Source organism: Opisthorchis viverrini (assembly GCF_000715545.1).
Source record: "Opisthorchis viverrini unplaced genomic scaffold opera_v5_387, whole genome shotgun sequence".
Lineage (NCBI taxonomy): Eukaryota > Metazoa > Platyhelminthes > Trematoda > Opisthorchiida > Opisthorchiidae > Opisthorchis > Opisthorchis viverrini.
In genome coordinates, this window is record NW_008752044.1 from 132,076 (window position 1) to 152,048 (window position 19,973).

General features: G+C 42.1%; 2 protein-coding genes across 2 annotated transcripts; both read right to left on the reverse strand.

Moving 5' to 3' along the window:
• Nucleotides 1-1,011: 1,011 nt before the first annotated feature.
• T265_10597 (hypothetical protein) lies at nucleotides 1,012-18,563 on the reverse strand (the record flags this gene model as incomplete). Its single annotated transcript, XM_009177016.1, has 10 exons — nucleotides 1,012-1,314; nucleotides 4,895-5,002; nucleotides 8,760-8,925; nucleotides 9,328-9,484; nucleotides 10,312-10,495; nucleotides 12,115-12,239; nucleotides 13,643-13,787; nucleotides 14,340-14,528; nucleotides 16,833-17,009; nucleotides 18,483-18,563. 10 exons carry the CDS (start codon nucleotides 18,561-18,563, stop codon nucleotides 1,012-1,014), a joined length of 1,635 nt encoding a protein of 544 aa, XP_009175280.1.
• A 5-nt stretch (nucleotides 18,564-18,568) lies between these two features.
• On the reverse strand, nucleotides 18,569-19,953 carry T265_10598 (hypothetical protein; the record flags this gene model as incomplete). The annotated part of the gene is made up of 3 exons (XM_009177017.1): nucleotides 18,569-18,748; nucleotides 19,085-19,370; nucleotides 19,901-19,953. The coding sequence occupies 3 exons, from the start codon at nucleotides 19,951-19,953 to the stop codon at nucleotides 18,569-18,571; spliced, it is 519 nt and encodes a 172-aa protein (XP_009175281.1).
• Nucleotides 19,954-19,973: the final 20 nt, after the last annotated feature.

The window sequence follows — 19,973 nt, forward strand, 5'->3', positions numbered from 1 at the left end:
TCAAACAGCCGTCCTCCATTTCCCGCCTTCAAAATCAAGTTATTTTTAGCGTTTTCAGCTCCCCGTACAGGTGTTTCAGCTTGTTGGTTAGTATTCATATTTTGACATCTTCAAAAGCCTTAATCTTAGTGGATGGTATAGTCAGCACACGCAATTTCGGAGCGTGGATAGTGTTTTCCACTCTGCGTCATTCGTGTCGGCAGAAATGAATCCAACGAAAAAAGAAGGGCCGGGAATGACAGATTACCGTTGAAGCAGGCCTACTCCTTGACTGTAAAAATCGGTCACTCCAAACAGAGGATCTTAAACTTGTTTAGCAGCTTATTCATCGATGCCTTAACGCATCGCAAAACTCAGCCTCCTGAAGCGTGTTTTCAACGAAATCCCCCGGGATTGATTACTTATTAACGAATTAGAATCACTGGAGAAGCAGACAGACCGACCATTGTAGGTATTTGGAACATACACTGCACAGGCCAAACTACCGTTTTACGACGCAAATTAATAAGTCCACTCCGAATCCTTGTTAGTGAAGGGTTTGCGGTAGGACACGGCAACACGAGTATCAAACTGTGGGCTGTAGGATATTTCCGCTTTTCTGCTAAGGGTCCACTTTGGCCTTTCTATACATGGCTCCGAAGCCTACATGTTGTGGCACATAATCGTTTCTAGTGGCAAACATTCTGTAGCTTCCTAGTCGCACAGATTTGTCTGTCTTGGAGTCATGTTTGCTGATGTTTTCAATGACGTCGTAGAGTGACATTATGCATGAATGTTTCCGATGCTGATCCAAGTTATAGGCACTCTGATTATGAATGTCTCACGGTCATGAAGCATTTAGACACCATGATTCACTATTAATGCATTATTGTCAATGAATACACTTGAAGGGGACTCTACGGGTCGAGAGTGTTTTGAACAACAAAGCGTACATGCGCGTGGCTACCGGCGTTCCCTGGTTGAGGGAATACTCAATGTTCAAAAAAAAATACTTCGCCAACTTCGTACACGTCACTTAGTGTGGCGATCAAACCCATCTACCGACGTGCATATCAAACATCCCTCAAGTTTCAAGTCCCTCACTGAAGTGGTATCCGCACGGCAAGTGAACATCGGAAGAAGGTATCGAAGGGAAATTTTCTGTGTGCCGTTAAATGTCTTACCCTTTTGAGCTGATGTGCCCTCATCTTTTGGAACAGCCTCTGTGGGCTCTATCTCTTCATTAACTTCTGGAGGTTGTTCTGTAGGAGGCTCTTCTGCTCGCGTGTGAGTAGCACACTGAACCAGCGCCTCGAAGAAGTCGAAGAACGTTAGCTATACAACAAAACAGTATATGCAATTTAACCGTACTCTTCTCCTTCGGTACAAAAAACAGCCAAACGTTCAACGTAACTGAACTACTTCTCTCTTCCGAAAGCGCTAAATGTGTACTAAACAAAATTTATAGTCACCTTCTTTGGCTTAGGTTTCCCGAATAGAAAATAAATGCATAAAACAGTCTGTCCTTGAGGACACTTTTCACAGAGCAGATTGACTACTTCCAATTACATACCAGCGACAGTGTGATTTTGTTCCAGCACGCTTGACTAAAAACATATTGTGAACACCGGTTTTCTCTTAGAAAAATGAAACAAACACTACAAGCTAAGAACAATCGGAATACGAGCTGGTGGACATACTGACCATTGAATTATAGGTTCCGGTTCAAGAGAAAAAGCAAACGGCTTTGTCTTGATTGCCCTTTATTCTGCCTCTCCTCTTGATCCAAACCAACGAAGAACTTGGGTCCAGGATACCGATCAGTCGAACACTCATGCTGGCCTAAAAGTTCCATGAAAACAACTTTGTATTTGCCTGTTCCGTATTTGCTGATTAGCAGGTTAATCGCTAGTTTCTCTGACTTATATAACTACTTGATCGTTTGCTTTGAGATAACCATCTACCGTCACAGGACGAATCAGTTTTCCAATGTTTCTTTTTTCAGTGAGGACTTTTATAGGCCACACAAATACAGGGCTTTTCTGTCTCGTCTTTGCTGGTGCTAAACTAGATTTTCTGTTTGTCTCCTGAGAAGAAGACGTCATTTGTATGGTGAAAGAGCCGAAGTTCGCCGTTCTTACGTGAAAAATGCCAAATAATTAGAACTATTTTTATCAAAGCAGCTATATAGCAATATAGAGCAATTTCTTTGATTGGAGCTCAAATAGATCCATTAGAACGTTCACCCGTGTTCACTTGGCACTTTAGACTGTGACCAGAATATGGCCTTTGAACTGGACGTTTGTCCAGTGAATGTTGTAGGTATGACATTCACAAGCCTGTTTTATCCGTAAACATTAGACTAGTCAGTCAAAACTGTGGACACTAGAGTCGCTCAGGGTACGACTTTTAGCACCCAGGTCGGAATTTGGAATGTGCAGTTGACAAACAACAAAGGGGAATTTTAGCAGTGACATTGCCAGTGAGCGACAAGTGTCAGAACAAAAACTTTCAATTTGATGAGTGATTCGAAAAGAAATAACTTGGGGATAATGAAAAGATTGCGTGAGTGGGAGTGAGGGTACTGAAATTAGTCATTTAACCCTTAAAACGGAAGTAACCCAGAAAGTTGAGATGTGCCAGGTCATTGTTGCCGGTAAGTAGGTTCCAGCGAAGTTGATGACTAATGGGGCAGTGGACGATAAGCGTTACTGTTTAAGCCGAGGACATTGCGTGGACTTGCAAGGTAACTTTGGATTTTATGTGGGACTGAAATTCCAACCCCAGCGTTTTTGAACCACGACAGGATGTACAAGAATTCAGTTGGTATCATACCACGTGGGGAGACTGTCCGAAAAACTAGCCTGGAACAAAGTGAATTGCTTTGAACCACCGTCAGATTCCATTAGGTATACTGTCTTCAGGCTTTGTTGTCAAATTGAACCATCACCACCAACGTTTTAACAATTTATCTTATTTAACATTTATCTGCAACTTCATGAGTCAGAATTGATTGACTGTGCGTATCAAGTGAGTGAAATCCACCGCCATCTGAAGACAATGTCTCTGAGTAGGCATTTTGCCCACTCAACCCATCTCCATAGGACTATGTTTATTTTTTCGTACCCTTAATTCTAAAGGGAATTTTCAGGAAAGACCTTAAAGCGGAGTGCCAAAAGTGGTGAGCTCATTGAATTTAGCTGCTTAAAGGTACAGTTTTCTAAGCTTCAGCGAAGACAACATTGATCCGGCTGGCAACTAGGTGAACTGAACATCACTGAATAACTGAATCTGTTATGAAACATCCCACTCTTCTTGATACGCTCCGGCTATAGTTCAGGCGGAAGACTTAACTATAGGAGCAGGTTTCTCAAAAAAGAGAACAGTCTGCTACTTATAGCATCTTGCCGCGGGAGAATGCATGAACAGGCGATGTATTTATAAGTCTGCTTAGCGGGAAAGCAGTGACTATGGAACTGTGAGGGTAGTCATTTTCGCTGAAGGCAAAATGTTAACCAGAAAAACCAAGTGTTAAAAATGTTTCCGGTGTACTGTGGTTGCTTTTCACGCTTCAGCACGACAAAACTAGGTTGCATTCGGTCCATCCAGCAGACTCGTTTCGAAATATACGGGAGTTTGTCGGGACACCTCACAACCCGTTCTCTAAATCGACCTAAGATGCTTGAAGCACTATGATTAAAGGAGCCTCTACCAAAAAAATTCATTCAATGCTCGAAATGCATTCATTTGCTCACCAGTTAAGTCTTCATGGATGACTCAATTAGTTATTAGCTAAATCTCTAGTTTATGATCATCTTTATTTCATTTTGCTGGACAAGTCATAATGGATATAACACAGTATCCAGTAATGCAAATAGTTTTCGGGTTTTTCGGCTTCCAAATAGCGCATATTTAAACGGATAGATGTCAAGCCGCAACGTAGGCAAATTATTCTATAGCCTGATTTATGTGAATTATCAATGGCTTTCCATTGAAAGAAATATTTGGAGCGTGTAGTTTATAAATCTAAATCACTTTAACACGTTTTGGTATTCGAAGTCAACCATAAGTGTACTTCAGTCAGGTGTCCAATTGAATTTTTTGGGTTTTAAAATCGCCAGCAATATTGATGATCTGATTTGGAATACACTATTAACAATAATAGTAGTAATAGTTGATTTGTCCGGGCGCTACCGACTTGCACTATGCACGAAAACTCATTCATTCGCGGAAGTCTTTCCCGAAAAGCATGATGTCATACTCGAAAAATACAACGATTGATACAAGTGACTAATACTGCAAAATATCGATTTCGCGGAGTTCTTACCTCTACTCATAATCATTCGTTTCATACGCTTTTCTATGTGAATCACTTAGTGAAGGTGAATGTTGTATTGCCCGGAATTCATAATTCCGACACTCCCCTTGCCCGTATTTGCAACGTTTATCGTAGCAGACGTGACCCTTCTACGCTGAATATATGTGCTGCCTGGCGTAACAAGATTGCACAAGATTGCTCCCGGCCACTCAACGGAGTAGTAATCTAGCCGGGCAGTTTGAATGACTCGCCAACATCTCGTATGTTGTGTTTACTCTGGCTATCGGAAATCTAAGGGAATTCAGGCAATGTGGTAGTCACATCTCTGAGGCATTCTACAGAGCCGATAGCGTTTCTTTTGAAAAATCTCGTACTTCTAAACGCTTTCTTTACTCCTATACCTCGCTAATTTATGTGCTTTTATTTTGTGCATTTTTTCTGATTTGCAAAGAGCATAAATGCAACTTTCATTTATATCACTGTATTAAGGCAAGGAGGTAAACACCATAGCTCAGCGCACTCACTTATGTGGGTCGTTTTACATTTAGATTCGCTCGTTGCTCAAATCCCCAAAGTGCGTAAAAGTAGAGAACTCACTTCAACCTCGAGATTACATTCGGTCGGAGGACCTGCTGCGGGGTTGCTAGCGCAAAGTAGCTCCACAACGTCCTTTGTAGTCAACTTCGCGTCCAAAAGCTGGTAGTCCTGAAAAAGCGTTTATTGGAATGTACGCAGTAAATGTAGATTAATCCAGATTGTGTCTATATACTACTTTATTGATGAAACAGATGAGCTCCCGTTCTCTGGGGTCAATCGAGTTCGACTGGCCTTCCATTACCAAGATCGATTATTACATAAACTCCGAACCACAGATCAGGGGCACAGAATAAGGACCGTAAATAGAACCAGACACATCTACAGACATTCCAATGCACACCGATAAATACAGCGGCCAACCTTCGACCTCGCCCACAATTACAAGGATCTTGTGGAAGCTCTCTCGGTAGATCCTTACGTAATCCTCACTGTCCATCTTGGTAATTTGGTACACCACATTAGTAGGTAATGTGTGCACCCGTGGAAATACTGAGGTCACCATTGCAGTCAGCTAGTCACAGATCCCGATGTCTAACCTTGGGTATACCAAAGATACATTAAGGCATGTTAGTGAACCATTCCGAATTATAGCTGATGCATGGAGTAAGCATAATACCGTTATATCTCACCCTGTCTTTGGCGTCATGTTTTGGACAGTTGTATTAAGTTTTCCTCGGCGCTCAGCATTCGCACAATGTTAATGAATTTTCAAAATCTCCGACGTGTCCCTGATGGACTAAAACAGAGAGACAATTGAGTTTAACCGCCTCCAACTTTTCCAGCCCCTCTAGACACCCAAGGTCCCAATGATGCTAGAAAAGTATTCCACCGGAATTTTTTCGCTAGAAGGACAATGAAATCTGGTAAGTTGCAAAAATATTAACGTAGATTTGGATGGTTTTTGGTGCATCAACATACGCAACAAAATGCAACATTTCAGCTTAAAAAGGTTTTGCAGCTAAGAGCATTGTGCGGCCAAGTAGCCTGGTTTTCATCCGCTTGTTGATATTCATTTCATATTGTCCGCTACTGCTCCGTGCTCTCTACCCTGACGGTTCTCAATTTTAATGCATTAACTCGTTTCCAAAGGGTAGGTTGCTTCAGGTGAGATTAAGCTCCGCATTGTGACTCAGTATATGCTGAGAAGCTGACGAGCAATGCACAGTTGTGACATTTTGCCTAGAATCACTACCAGGGCATTCCTTGGGTCTCCAGGGTTATTGGAACTTGTAACGCTCCAGTTAGTAGTTGGAAAGTGTGCATTCGACCAAGAGGATTTGGTCAGCAGTGTGATTACCACGTACATGAAAAAGATATGGCGCCAATCATCCTTCAACAACTAGTCTGTACAAATCATGTACTTTACCACTGAATGGCTCTTCTAGTGATTATTTCGTATTCCGACTTCAAAATCATCCAATTAGCTATAAACCTGCGCTGTTTCCATCATTCTTCTATCTTTTACTTTGCGAGCTTTCACCAAAGTCATGCAGGAAATTTCTACTTCTCGCTTCTTTTACTCGCTGTCTCCGGTTGGAAAAAATTACTTTCAAACATTTTTCGCTGCATTCAAATGTAGCTAACCCAGACGGAATATCATTTTTCGTTTTATTAGAAAGATGATGTTATGGGAGTGTGAACTCGTACGTCCGACGAACCAGAAACTCTTTACTTGAAATAAATCACAACGACACCGAATTCTACAACTTGAGCACTCACACCGGAAACACAATTCTCAGTGAAGCCAGGTATCGGAACAATGTCATGACTTCCAGGAATAAAACATACACCGTCCAAACGCATCGAAACTTATCTCATCCAGGGGAGATTCAGTGGTAACACATCCTTCAATCGACAGTCTGGTCGCCTTTACGATTAGTATTTTGTATGTGTAATACTACAGAAACCAGAGACGACAGGTGGATCTCATAACACTCATAACTTACTTTTAACATGAATAGAAATTGTCGCATTTTAATCGTTGAACCCGGATTAGTTGGCTAAAAGGAAATAAACAGGCAATTTTACTGTATGGAATAGACGGATGGGAAAAAATTACAAAGATAAATCAGGATTACCACTACCAATACCCCTGCACAAATCGAATTAATGCTGTTCTTGATTTTGCAAAGCGTTCCTCTATTGATGTCCAATTCCAAAAAAGTATTCATTGTCACCAAAGTTTAGTAATTTCAAAAATACTTGTCTACTGGCAACTCAAGAAAACCACTATGGCGGATAGATGGGTACTTATTAGATTTTGTAGGAGATATCTAGATTTCATCTTAATCCGCTGGCTCATTAACATACGTGACTGTCAGTAATGGCGGAAATAGTGGGGCCGCCATTCACCCAATATCGATAGATTTCTCCAGTCCTTAACAGCTACAGTATAGACCCAAACAACATACGGTATTTCTTGGATCACCGTTAAACCAATCTCCGCCATGGAGCAACTGGCTTTCATTATGATAGGGTTGGGATTCTTAGGTGCTCCACAACGCTGCCACTTAAAGAATGACAATCAGCAACCGGATCCAAGAGAATTTCATCAGGATCTCGAGTTGAGTAATAGATTTTGTCTGGTTTGTTCATCGTGAACTACTCTATAGGTCGGATGATGATGAAGCTCCAACGCGGCTATCTGGTTTGTTCAACCTGAACCACTCTATCGGTGGGACGATGATAAAGCCCAAACGCGGCGCAAGTTTGGGTGATTCGGACCAAGATTTTCTTGGACAAGTGAGATTCCTGAGACTTAGGATGACAAACTGGTAGTTCGGGAACCACGGATTTAGATATTTTCTTGACTAGCCGCACTTCAACATCGGTGATCTGCTTGCAGATAACTTCTGCGCTAAGCAACCAGGCTTAAAACCCGTCAATAGGGACAAGCCAGAATGCTGTCAAGCATGCGTGAGTCTTTTTATAGTCTGACTACATTTCTGTTCGACAAAGTCCTCGTGGGTTAGAAGACTTACCTGCTTTTACATCGACTATCGGTTGGTTAGGATGAATAAGCTCATGTCAAAATACGATGATGCACTCGGATAGAGCAAGGCTTGCTCATTGGGACTTTCCCCTGAGTCAACAAAGACAGTGTCGCCATTGTAACCGGTAGTCTGATTAGATCTTTCACATTATTCTCTAGCGCATGCAGGGTTGATAAGGTAACAAAGAGCAAAAAATCACCTGAAATGAGGGGTGTCTTCGTCCAAAAAGGGACGGTGGACTGGTTCGCTATAAACTTGGAATCAAGCCTTCATTAACGAGTTGTAAGCTTGAACGAAGGCAACGAAAGGCCTGAAAGTTACACGCAGTTGGTTTTAAAAATTTTCAGCGGTACTTTTGTGTTTTGGTCTGGAAATTTGATGATTTACTGTCACACGCACAATTCCTTTCTCAGTTCGTATGGAGGAAACTTGGAAAGATTAGAGCGAAGAAATGAAAGAGAGGCACAAGAGTCTCCAGCCGCACAAATTCAGTCAATCGATGTGTAGAAATCGTCCATATGCAGGCACTGCCCAAGAGGGTATTTGGGTCGGACCAGACAACCGGACGAAATAAACGTGACCTGATGTGGAGCCAAGCAAATAATAATCACTGCATGACCGGGACAATTTGGGTCACCCAATCAGGATACAGGCCAGTGCAAACGCTTACGGTAGCATCAATGAAAAAGCCAAGATCAGCCTAGGTGAATGGACCCCATAAAAACAAATGCACTTTCAAGACCGCTGCACACTCGATGATACTAGCCGGTGTGCTAAAAACTCAGTTCGGTGAACGATCCTGAGACTGCTGACACCTTGGGGCTTTGAAAAGCTTTTGGATGAACCATCATCAATCAAAATTCATTGCTTACCTTGCTATAAAACTGGCTGAGAAATTGATAGATGTGAAATGTTGGTTCCCTGAACGCAAATATTTCTTGCGTTTTCTGCTTGTCTTCATAGAGGGGTCCGCTTATGTTGCATGCGCTCCGCAGTACCACTTGAGTCAGAAGAAAAGCCAGTCCATCACTTGGTTTGCTAATAAGGTGAAATCAATAACGTCAGTACAATTAATTATAAGGGTTCTCATTTTAGGTGAACATCAAACAGGTCTACATTAGTATTCCCGGGAGTCTGTTCGAATCAATATTTTGATGGGTCATGACTTCAGCCTCGTGGAGAATGGGCAACGGTCAACAAATAGAACTGCTCGTACCATTTTACAAGTCGTTAGATGTAAAACACTACTCTAAAGACCATGATTCGATATAAGTAGCACATGATCACAACATCCTAACATGTTGATTTTAGTAGTACTTCTCACGAGAATTGACAGCGTCATCATAAAACAGCACTTCTTGAGATATCATCTATGGTTGAGGACTGGAAAGAAAAGACTGAGGAACTGCTACAGAACAACTAACAATCCAACAGACTTACCCTCTTTCGATCCTCCCTCTATGCTGGAAAAGCTGCACTTGTGAGCACAAATTGCAGGCCAAAATGGCGAGGATGTTGACGAATGCACAAAATGAAATCAGACTATCTGGCCATCGAACATTGTCCGCTTCTTCCGTTGTGAAGGGATAAATCTTACCTAAACGGAACAGAATTATTGGTAGAATCCGTTTAACGAATGGGTAACTTCCCAGGTACTGGATCAAAAAGTATCATATCTAGTGCTTCAAGATGATTCAAGGATTTTAATGCTACTTTATTTCACATCAGATACGTTTATGGCACGTGGAATCTGTGGCAGCTCAGATATCCAGAAAAGCGATAGTAGGTATTCCAAAAATGCGGTGGGCCCCTGTTTTGAAGCAAATTGGCTGGCTGTCCTCTGCCTGGGAGCTCACACACGTTGAGCATGACTTCCCCACTACATTCGTAGTCACGGTGGTATGACCATTTTGGTAAGCGTCCAAACATGACAGATGAATGGAATCTTCGACAAGCAGGATTTACAAGACCTTTCTAGGTACTATTTTGTAGGCAACACTGCCTGGTTTGTCCAGGCAAATGGCTGGGTTCCGCAAAAGTAGAAAGAAAGATGATGTTGCGTGACATGTCAAGAAGAAGTAAGCTTACAGAGTCCAGCTGAAGTGCTTGTGAATGGGTAGAACCAATCATTTAGTCAACAACAATGGCCTACGACTTACGTGTCTCAAACATACAGAACACTTCCGTGGGCTTCTCTCTAATTTCAAGTTTGTCAACTTGAAAGAAACACCAAGAAGAGACAGGTGTACTAAAGTTTATGCAAGGTTCTATCAATTTCTTGTTTTTTTTCAGGTTGTTTTTCTCCTGATATTTGGTTCCACGACCGATATTAAAGCGGAGTACGGGCTCTTTTGCTCCGAAGCATGTCAAACACAAACATAACGATATAAGATCAAAATGTCATAACACTTGAGAGTGACGTACCGATGATTCTGTCAATTTCAGCCAAGCTGGTGTGCTGGTGCAACCGACAGTCTTTGAGAAGCTGGCAAAACTGAAAGTGTTTCAATACAATTGTGTTGTCTGGCATTTCGTCCAAACCGAGCCGACCATAGAACTGGTAGATGCATCTCAGCGCGGCCACATGAGTTGTTATGCAATTTTGCATCTGGATTCAGAGGAAAGTAGGGGAATGATGAAGCTACCTCAGTGTTTGCTGGTTACAGTTTGAGTGTTCATCTAGGCCGGTGGAACACTCTCACTATTGTGTTAGCCTATTTCCTTAAAACGCCAATATCCAGTGGGGAATGAATATTTACTTATTGTTATTTGTAGATAAAGGAGTGAGTGGAGGTACTCTCATCATCAGTTATCATTATTGCCGACTAACACCTGTTAATGTTACTTAATAGTGAGTCATAGCAACCCATCGGCTGGGACTTGAATCCCACGGACTGCAATAACTTGGAGCAGTAACCAGGAGCGCCATACACAGTGTATGAGCATAAAAGCGACTGCATATCAGAACAGGTTTGAACATAAAGTTTGGTTTTCCGGTCACAAATCTTTTAGGCCTTTGTGCTCTGCGTAAAACCAAGTATAAGTTATACGTACGATGATACCTTGCAATCTTTCAAGAATTCTTGATTGTTTAGTTTCTCAAGTAAAATTGGGGCTTTCGCTCCAACTAATGAGTCGCTTTGGAAGTTGTGAGAACTTGAGTTTGATTATTTCCAAAAACAACCAGTGATTCTCTCGGATATTCATGAAGCTATTTGTTAAAGCACATGAACTGTGTAGATAAAAACCGAGGGTATATAGCCCATTATTTGTTTTTTTGGAGTACACATAGTCCTTTGTGTGGATTAATACCAGTGCGTGTTTAGATCTACAGCTACCGGAATTATGACATTATTCATGATCAGACTTTGAAAGTATTGAAAAGCGTAGATTACTTGCGTTGGTTCAAGCTAACTCCGTGTTACTCCCTGAGAATGGATGAACAAAGCAGTCTGTTCAAATGCCAAAAACAACATTCCGTGAGTGCCATTTCATCCTGTAATTTGGGCCAGTCAGTGTTGAAAAGTCGGAATGAACTGTTAAATCGCCAGCAAGCACCTCACGAAACTCCAGAAATTTTTGAATCCGCTCCCTCAAGAATCAACCTCTCGTCTGCGAGAGGCTGATCAGACGTGGGACTAACTTGATTAAAAAAGAAAGAATGTAGCGCCACTCATCCTTCAGTCACGGGATTCATATCAAGTGGTCACGTGTCGACCGATCGCTCGTGTGACGACTTCTCAAATAGACGGCTTACAAAACTAATGAACTAGTTCTCCTTCTGAGTTACTAATCGTTTGTTGGTAGCATGATATTTCGAAATTCTCAAATGAGATTTCCCCCTGTGAGTGAGTGTGCCCAAAAGCCGAAGAACCAACCAAGACGTGATTACGTGACAGCATGCGCAGTTTTAACTTTTGACTGCTGTAGGTTGCGAGCTCAGGAACTAATTTTTCAGTCAACTTCGCTTTCTAAAATTAGGCTTCTCAAACGGTACGCCACAAAATCTCCATGAAGTGACCGAAAGTTCTGCAACTGGCGTACACTGTCAAGTTTTACCACAGGAAAGCAAAAAGATATTTCATGGCCTTTTGAACGCCTAATACAACACTGTGGCCTCAAGAGGCATATGTAACTAAATGTTTTCTCAAATAATTAGTACTGTTACAATTTGAACCTTACATAAGGCAGCTCTGTGGGAACTGTGGTAAAAAGTACACAACTCACTGCTTTTAGTTCTTGAGTAGTGTCGTGTTCACTGGCAAGATGTGGCCGGATATAGTATTCCAAGAGATTGCTGTCCGACGTATTGCTTAACATGGACTCCACCGGCGGTACACCAGAAGTGATCTCTGGGACAATAATTGAATAACTCTGGTCAGTAAAAATCATTTAGGGAGACGAACAGAGAACAACCTACAGCCGTCACATTAGAAGTTGATCCATCAGAAACAACTTGTGAATGCACTAGATGAAAAATCTGGAACCTGATGTATTCTGGGGATACCTACATTGTCATCGTATTTGAGTGTCGAAGTTTTCGCCGGATGGAAATGCGCCTTTCATGAATGAACACTACCTATATGACTTGGTTAGTGAAAACAAAAACTTTGCTAACTCCAAAGACAATAGGACGAATTCGTGATCTGTTCGCCATGGGTCACACACTAATTCGTCTAATTAGTTCATTGTTACGTGTCTATACCATGAAGAGCCACTATACATGCATGTGTTTTCATACGTTTTTCCGTGTGCGCGGCAAATAATTGAAAAAATTCACAATTCTACAGTATGAACTATCACGGTAGCGTATCTTATTCAAAGCAGCAGTTGGTTAAACAACGCACGGCACTTTGGGCCTCCTTCAAGTTGTCCAACTAGTGACTGACGTCATGGTTACTCAGGTGTGGTTTGGGGAAAACAGTACTACTCTCCACTTACCCCACTTACCGGGCTTCATTCTAAGCATCTAATAGTGAATTAGAAACTTTTATCCTGAAGACAAAAATACCACCTCCATTCAGAACTAAGGAAATTCAGACTTTTTCTGTGTAAGAGGCAGATACGCCCAATTTTTGATAGGCCACTAGCCTGATGATCAAGTAAAAAACAAACTATTTATGCCAGCGATCCACGAGAATGAAACCAGAGCCTAGAGTTGGGACACAATATGCTTTTTAGTCAGGAAATATATGTGCAGTAGCTGAGCGCTACTCACTTGGTCTTATGGTACCACAAAGCTGAAAGCAGAAATTATCCTGCGAATCACGTGGCAAATTAGCGTCACATAAGCTAAATTATACTCTCAGTCGTTGGAACTTTGTCCACTTTCCAGAATCGATGACGGGCAGTTGACGCAAATTCATTTAACAGAAGAAGGTAAAATTCTATTACGGGATACCTCAAAACACTGATCATTTCAACCTTAGTGGACTGGTCCTTTCACCAATAATTGTGAAAAACCCCGGGACAGGTAAGTAGCTGACTCAATACGGCCAAAAGCGATAGCAAATGTTTACGCGGTGCAAGGATCTTCGGTACATAAAGCAAGAGGATCTTACGTAGTTCATAATCTGAAAGTCCCTCCTCTAGTCATAAAGCGTGTCCAGTAACTGTGTGGTGGTCACTGCGAAAACGTTTCACCGCTCAAAATTGCAAAACCGCAGTGCATTCTATTCCCTTCTACCCTTATTTACCACGGCTAGGGTTATAGTTACCATGATGGCTGTGAAAAACCGTGTTATGAATCACATACCTGGGAACAAAGGCAAACGTGTGTCCAACCTCTCCAGCCCTGGTTGCCCCATATCGTGAACTACTGGGTCATCCGGTTGTCCAATCAAACAGTCCTCTTTGAACACTCTTTCAAACACTCTGCCGTCCTTTAGGATGAGGTTGCCCTGAAAATGGTTGCACATTAGAGCATTCCGACAATCATGTCGTAAAGGAGGAATATGACTCAAAATCTACTCTAGACAACAGTGCTAACCACCCAGCCGCCCGCCCACACAGTTTTCCAAACACCTCTAAGACTTCCTCCCCTTCAGTTACGCTTGGAACACAGAAACGTTTGATACAGTACCAAACACAGCTGTCCAATAAATTTAGAAATAATTTTGTGCGCATGAAACTTGTGTGGTGTGCTGACGAATCTCAACGTGGACTACATATCCGCATGATTGATCAAGAGTATCACCCAACGTTTCCTAGTGTCGTTGTTGTGAACAAACTGTCAGTTAGAGAAATACGATCATTTACAAATCAATTGGGTTTTCACGAGAGACTCACCTGAATCTCTCGTTTATGGTATTCTACAACTAAGTGTGCTGCACACAGGCCGCCTCATGATTCATTTGGCACGGTATTCGAGATATCGCAGTATATTTTCATAAAGGAAACTACTCACAAGGTTGCTGAAAACCCTTCGACAGCCCACGGCCTGTGTGCAGCACATTCAGTTGTAGAATACCATAAACGATTCGCAAATGATTGTATTTCTCGAAAACAGTCCAATATGGGTTCAAGTAGAACATAAGGTTGACGGAAACTAGGGGGACTGCGCCTACCTGATGAGCCCCGAGAAGGGCGAAATCGGTCGTGGGCTGTCGAAGAGTTTTCAGCAACCTTGTGAGTAGTTTCCTCTATGAAAACTGTCACTTTATTTGTTCCGGTCACAAAATCGCACATCGCTTGTTCTCTTTTCGAGTTCCTAACGAAAGAATGTGACTTCAAGACCTCGATTAGACTGTAATGTTGTATTATGGCATCACAGGATGCTGGAATGATGGGTAGACGCGTTGGGGCAAATCAACCAGATAGAAAATTTAGTAACGAATTTCCTAACCCATTAAATTTGGTACGATTCAAGGGGAGTTACATAATCAATTCAGAAGCTGTTGAGCATAGGTAACAGAAAGTTCCCAAGAGAATCATATCACAGTTTATGTCCATAATTTACACTACGTCCTGTCTTAATTCATTCATTTGCATACTAATCTGGTTTTGACTGGAGACTCACCCGGAACCCGAATGAATCCCTCGTTTATGATGTTCCCCTCAACTGAATGTGCTGCACGAAACCACCTCATTTTTCATGTGGTGCGCTATTCGAGATATCGCGATATATTTTATAGGCGTAATAAACTACTCATAAGGTTGCTGAAAACTCATCGACAGCACACCACCAGTTTTGCTCCTCATGAAGCTCATCTGATGGGTGAAGTTTCTAAGTTCCCATCAATCTTATGTTCCAATTAAATCCGAATTATACATTATTAGCAGAATAATCTCGTTTGCGTGAAAAGTTAGTTTTAACGAGTGATCACTATAGAATCCAGCTTAATCTGCCAGTTCGGGTGCCCTCCTAACCCAAAATGGACCTAATGCCTGAATTCCTATTGGCTGAATCTGATGTACATTCAGTAGACCACCATGTGGACAGACCATCTCCGGTGATCATAGATGAAGGGAATGGGCTACCTTGACATACTGGTTAGTTGTGATTCACGAAACTGTGTTGAAGGAAAAATGGTCGAAGTCAGCAGGGCACCTTTGTGGCATGAATTGCTAATTTTTTTAATTAAAATATCCAAAACGGTGAATACGGAAATTAGGTAGACAGGGGTCAGCAGCTTAAACAACCGACTGTTTTGATACGAGTTGCTGATGAGGAATGTGATCACCTGTGTCCTAGTTAAGTGCCGAACAATTAAGTGTTCAATTTCTACCTAAAGTTTGCGAGTTTGAAATTCTTTTGTGTCCTGAAAGATATCCACTGTTGATGATTTCCTACAAGGATAAAAGAGCTGTAGAGTGCTTCTATACCTTTCAACACAGATTAGCCTTGCCTACTGGACGGTACTGGACGGTCACACAGCAGTACCCGATTAATGATCTGCTCCATAGGAAGTTTTGTTTGCTCGATCGTTAGGCGCGTAGTATGAATAGACCTTATCAGAACTGCGTGCGTCACTTGGGTTTGAGACATGGGAGTATGGCATCAAATTGGCCAACGGTAATAAATATGATTGCTGGGATAACTTCGGGACAGAAATCTTGTGCAGTATAAGTGAAATGACATCAGAAGGTTGACGGAATCTCGGGGACCGCACCTACTCGATGCGTTCCGGGAAAGGAAGGTGCATTGTCGAGAAGTTTTCAGCAACCTTATGAGTAGTGTATGACGTCTTTAAAATGTATCGTGATATCACAAATATCGTATCAGATGAAAAATGGGGCTGTCTGCTGCGGGACATCATGAACGAGTGATTTAGCCGGGTTCCAGGTGGTATGCAAATGAGCGTATTTTTCTAATATTTCCTATAATTCTTCTTCTGTTGCAATCTTTGTGTGAAAAAAACTGTTGCGTCAAGCGTTTTTGATGTCGCCGGAGAACCGTAATTTTTTTCAAATAGAAATCGCACCGTCAAACCTAAGTGACTTCTTCAACCTGAAACCGAGGAGAAAAATTGGGTATTAGTGACAAATCACGAACCGTATAATATAGAACATATTACTCAAATGGCTTTTGGATTGTTTCTCAGGCTTGACCAGTATATTGTGGACAATTCATACGTATACAGGATATCATCACCATTACGTCAAATGATAACCAATGAGGCACTCAGTATGTCACGCATTTGCAAAGGAATTTTCAATACTAATCAGTATTGTTGTCACTGACCGAACAGTTTGTTCATTTATCAAGCGAGCAGGAGATCTGGAAAACGTTTTTTCTCCTTTGCTCTACATTTACCGCAAAGGAAATGACCTGATACAATACCACTTGAGTTAGTGAAGTCCTGTTATCTCCCTGAAAAATCACCTGAAAAAAGGAAATTACCGCTAGACTATTATATGTTATCTCCTTTAAATCCAGTGGTGAACTGTGGGCAAAATTGGCATAATATTGCTTCAGCAGATCAGAGAAAACATTTTTTATTTACTTTTCCGTGCTTCATGTTGTCCTTCCAATAACCCGCATACTTGGATCCGTTTGGGTAGTGGAAAACTCCAAATCCATGACGCACGCCGTTTTTCCACTCTCCATCATAAACGTTTGGCAAAGTGTATTGGGTTGTACGAACTCGAAGTATATGCCAGGCATGGGATCCTTGACCCTCCTAGATGAGATGAGAAAACACAACAGTTGAGAGTTTGTAGAATTTTCGTCTGCATCAGCCCTGTTTAAACGGCCGTTCTTCTGTCGTGACACAGGTTATCCAGTTGGGCACACCAAAACACCAGAATAAGTTGTTGCTCTTATTGCGACTAATTCAAGGTAAGCATACCCTGGTTACGAACACGAGTCATCGAATATTCAGGAATTACAATGCTGTCACTCTGTTGGTGAACCCAAATGACTGAAAACTGAGCTTCACTCTGTGCGGTAGCCAGAGTAATCGCTCCAAAAGAGGATAATCCAATTTGGTGATGTACGAAAAGCTATTGCTGAATGCCTCCTGCTGACGTCTACCCGTCCAATGCTACAAAATGACAGTGAAGTCCTCTAACTAATCAAAATGATCTGCGTAAACTGGTTCTGATAAGCTTTCGAGTGAATTCTTACTTGTTGCATTTGTCAGTTCTGGCTTTCGTCCAGCAGAACTGAATGACGCCAGGCTAAAATGCACCTGAAATTGCCATTCGAAAGAGATGTTTGATGCTGAGAACGACTACCACTGGGAGCATAAGAGCCCTTCCCTGAATAGTTGACTGCTATCAAACTGGAATTGAACGGTTCAAGGCCTTAGATAAGGAAGTAAGCTCCTCATCTGTGCAGAGCCTTTGTAAAGTGAAGATTACCAAGCGTCATCTTGAACTTTTATGGATGTCCATTTAATATTAAACAGTAGTAAATGGACGCTGAGCGGCGTTTTCAATCTTTCGTAATACCCTTCACCGTTCATCGGATGTGGGGGGAGAGCTTGGACATCAAACTATAGACTACTTGCGTTCCTCGTCAGCAGTATACACCGTTACACTACTACATCCTTCCAATTGTAAGTTGATTCTTCGCTTCGCCGAGCCGCTGGTGACCCAAGACATGTTTACAAATACTATGCTTGGGATTTTGTGTTCTCTTTCCGTAAGAACTCGGAAACAGAAATGGAGCATCTGTAAGGTGGTTTTTAAAGGATAACTAAGCCGATCGTGGTATGCCGGCAGATATGTGTTTATATGTTTAATGTATATATATGAATATATATACACCTTATGGACAAAATTGTGCCGGCAGATATATGTTTATATGTTTAATGTATATATATGAATATATATATACACCTTAGGGACAAAATTGTGTATGTATGCGTGAGTATTTTGTCCTGTCTCGAAATTCCTATCTAGGCAGATAGCGCTAATGATCGCGACCGAGCTCGCCACCACTGGGTTTCATACTTCGCTCTATTGATAAACGGTTGTATAAAACACTCTGCCCTATACGCAATATGGTCCTGAAGACGCTGGTTATACCATTTATTTCAGTAGTAGAGGAATTTATCGGGTATAACTGCAGTATACGGTGTCTGTCAGTTTGATTGATTTATATGTAAGTATTGGTGATGTGCAACCTCGCTTATTGGGTGTCGTATCACGAGCTTTCGTTCTGTTTTCCATCCACAGAAATTGTCGTGAACACCTGCCCTCGGAGAATCCATGTCCGTTGGTGCTTCCATAGCGTTCATACTACATATTTGGCGGCCACGCCAGGATGGTTACCACACACTAGTGGACCTACCACAAAGATCCCGGCTTTACATACGCGCACGCAGGCCTCAGAGCTAGCGCGTTGCTTACTCACGCACGGAGAAAGCAGCCCCAGACGCAGCAACCTCAGCAAACGCTCACCAGCCTCACACATCTCATCACTAGCACCAACCGGTTCACGTAGGCCATGGTACACCGGGGACGGTGCATGCTACATAACAAAATTTCTCCATTTACTATAGTATCACACTTTATAGCGTAGACTATACTTGTCTCAATTAGTGTGCGAGTCCAAACAAGGGGACAAACTTCATTTAGATTGGAGTAGTCTGAGTGTCAGGCTAAACCGGAGGGGGGTAGAGGAGTTAATGTCGAATAACTACGGGTCAGGTGTGCATTTGTTTAACACACGCAGATTACTTTTATCTGTTTAGCATTTTCCCGTGCAACTGACCCTGAGATTTTAGCCTGTAAAAGGTTGAAACCTCACCTGCTTTCCAGCGACCCAGCGACCTGAATATATTTCATCCCGATCTTTCCAGTGCATTGTTCCATAACCGCACCTGTTCCCGTCAAACCATTCGCCTTCGTATGTGGTTCCATCAGGGTATTTGGAAACTCCGTATCCCTGGCGTATGTCCTCAAACCAGTCTCCTTCGTAATAGCACGACCCATCACTGGTGTATTCGAGTCGACCCTGTGCAGAAAGGATAAAAATGGCGTTATTCCAATTGTTCTGAGGGTGTAAGTAATCCGCGGATTTCATTTGGCTTGGCCTGAACAACATAAAATGTTTCAATAAAATTTACTCGCTCACTTACTGGATTGCTTATTCCTTTGCCAACATGAGCACTCGCTTAATTACCCACTCATTGTTTAATTACCGTTTGCTTGTTTCTACATTTTGTTGGTTCGTTCGTTCGCTAGTTGTTTATATAGTTAGTAAGTTGGTTACAAACCGAATTACTATCAGGGGATCATTTGAGATTTTAATATACCACTCTCTTTTCGCACAACCACGTGAAGTGTGAAAGAGAGCCAAAGGCGGTCAAACAATGATTTGGCAGCAAACTCAGCTGCGCTGGTCATTGCAGTCTTCCTGGATGGGGACCTCGAGGTGGGCCACACCAATGGTTAGAGACACTGTCAGCCATGGCCCAGTCGCGCCCTCAAAGGCACTCGTGCATCCAAGATGTTGCCTTTAATTCATAGCTTCCTTCCCAACCCCAAAAACCACCTAAAAGTTCACCCACAGTGCAGTATTTACACACCAATTTATCAGCTCCCGCCTCCAGTGCGCAGCTACCTACCCTCACCCCCCAAATCATCGGTGAACGAAACTGCGACAGCTACAATCATTGTACGACGAGTACGCGGTT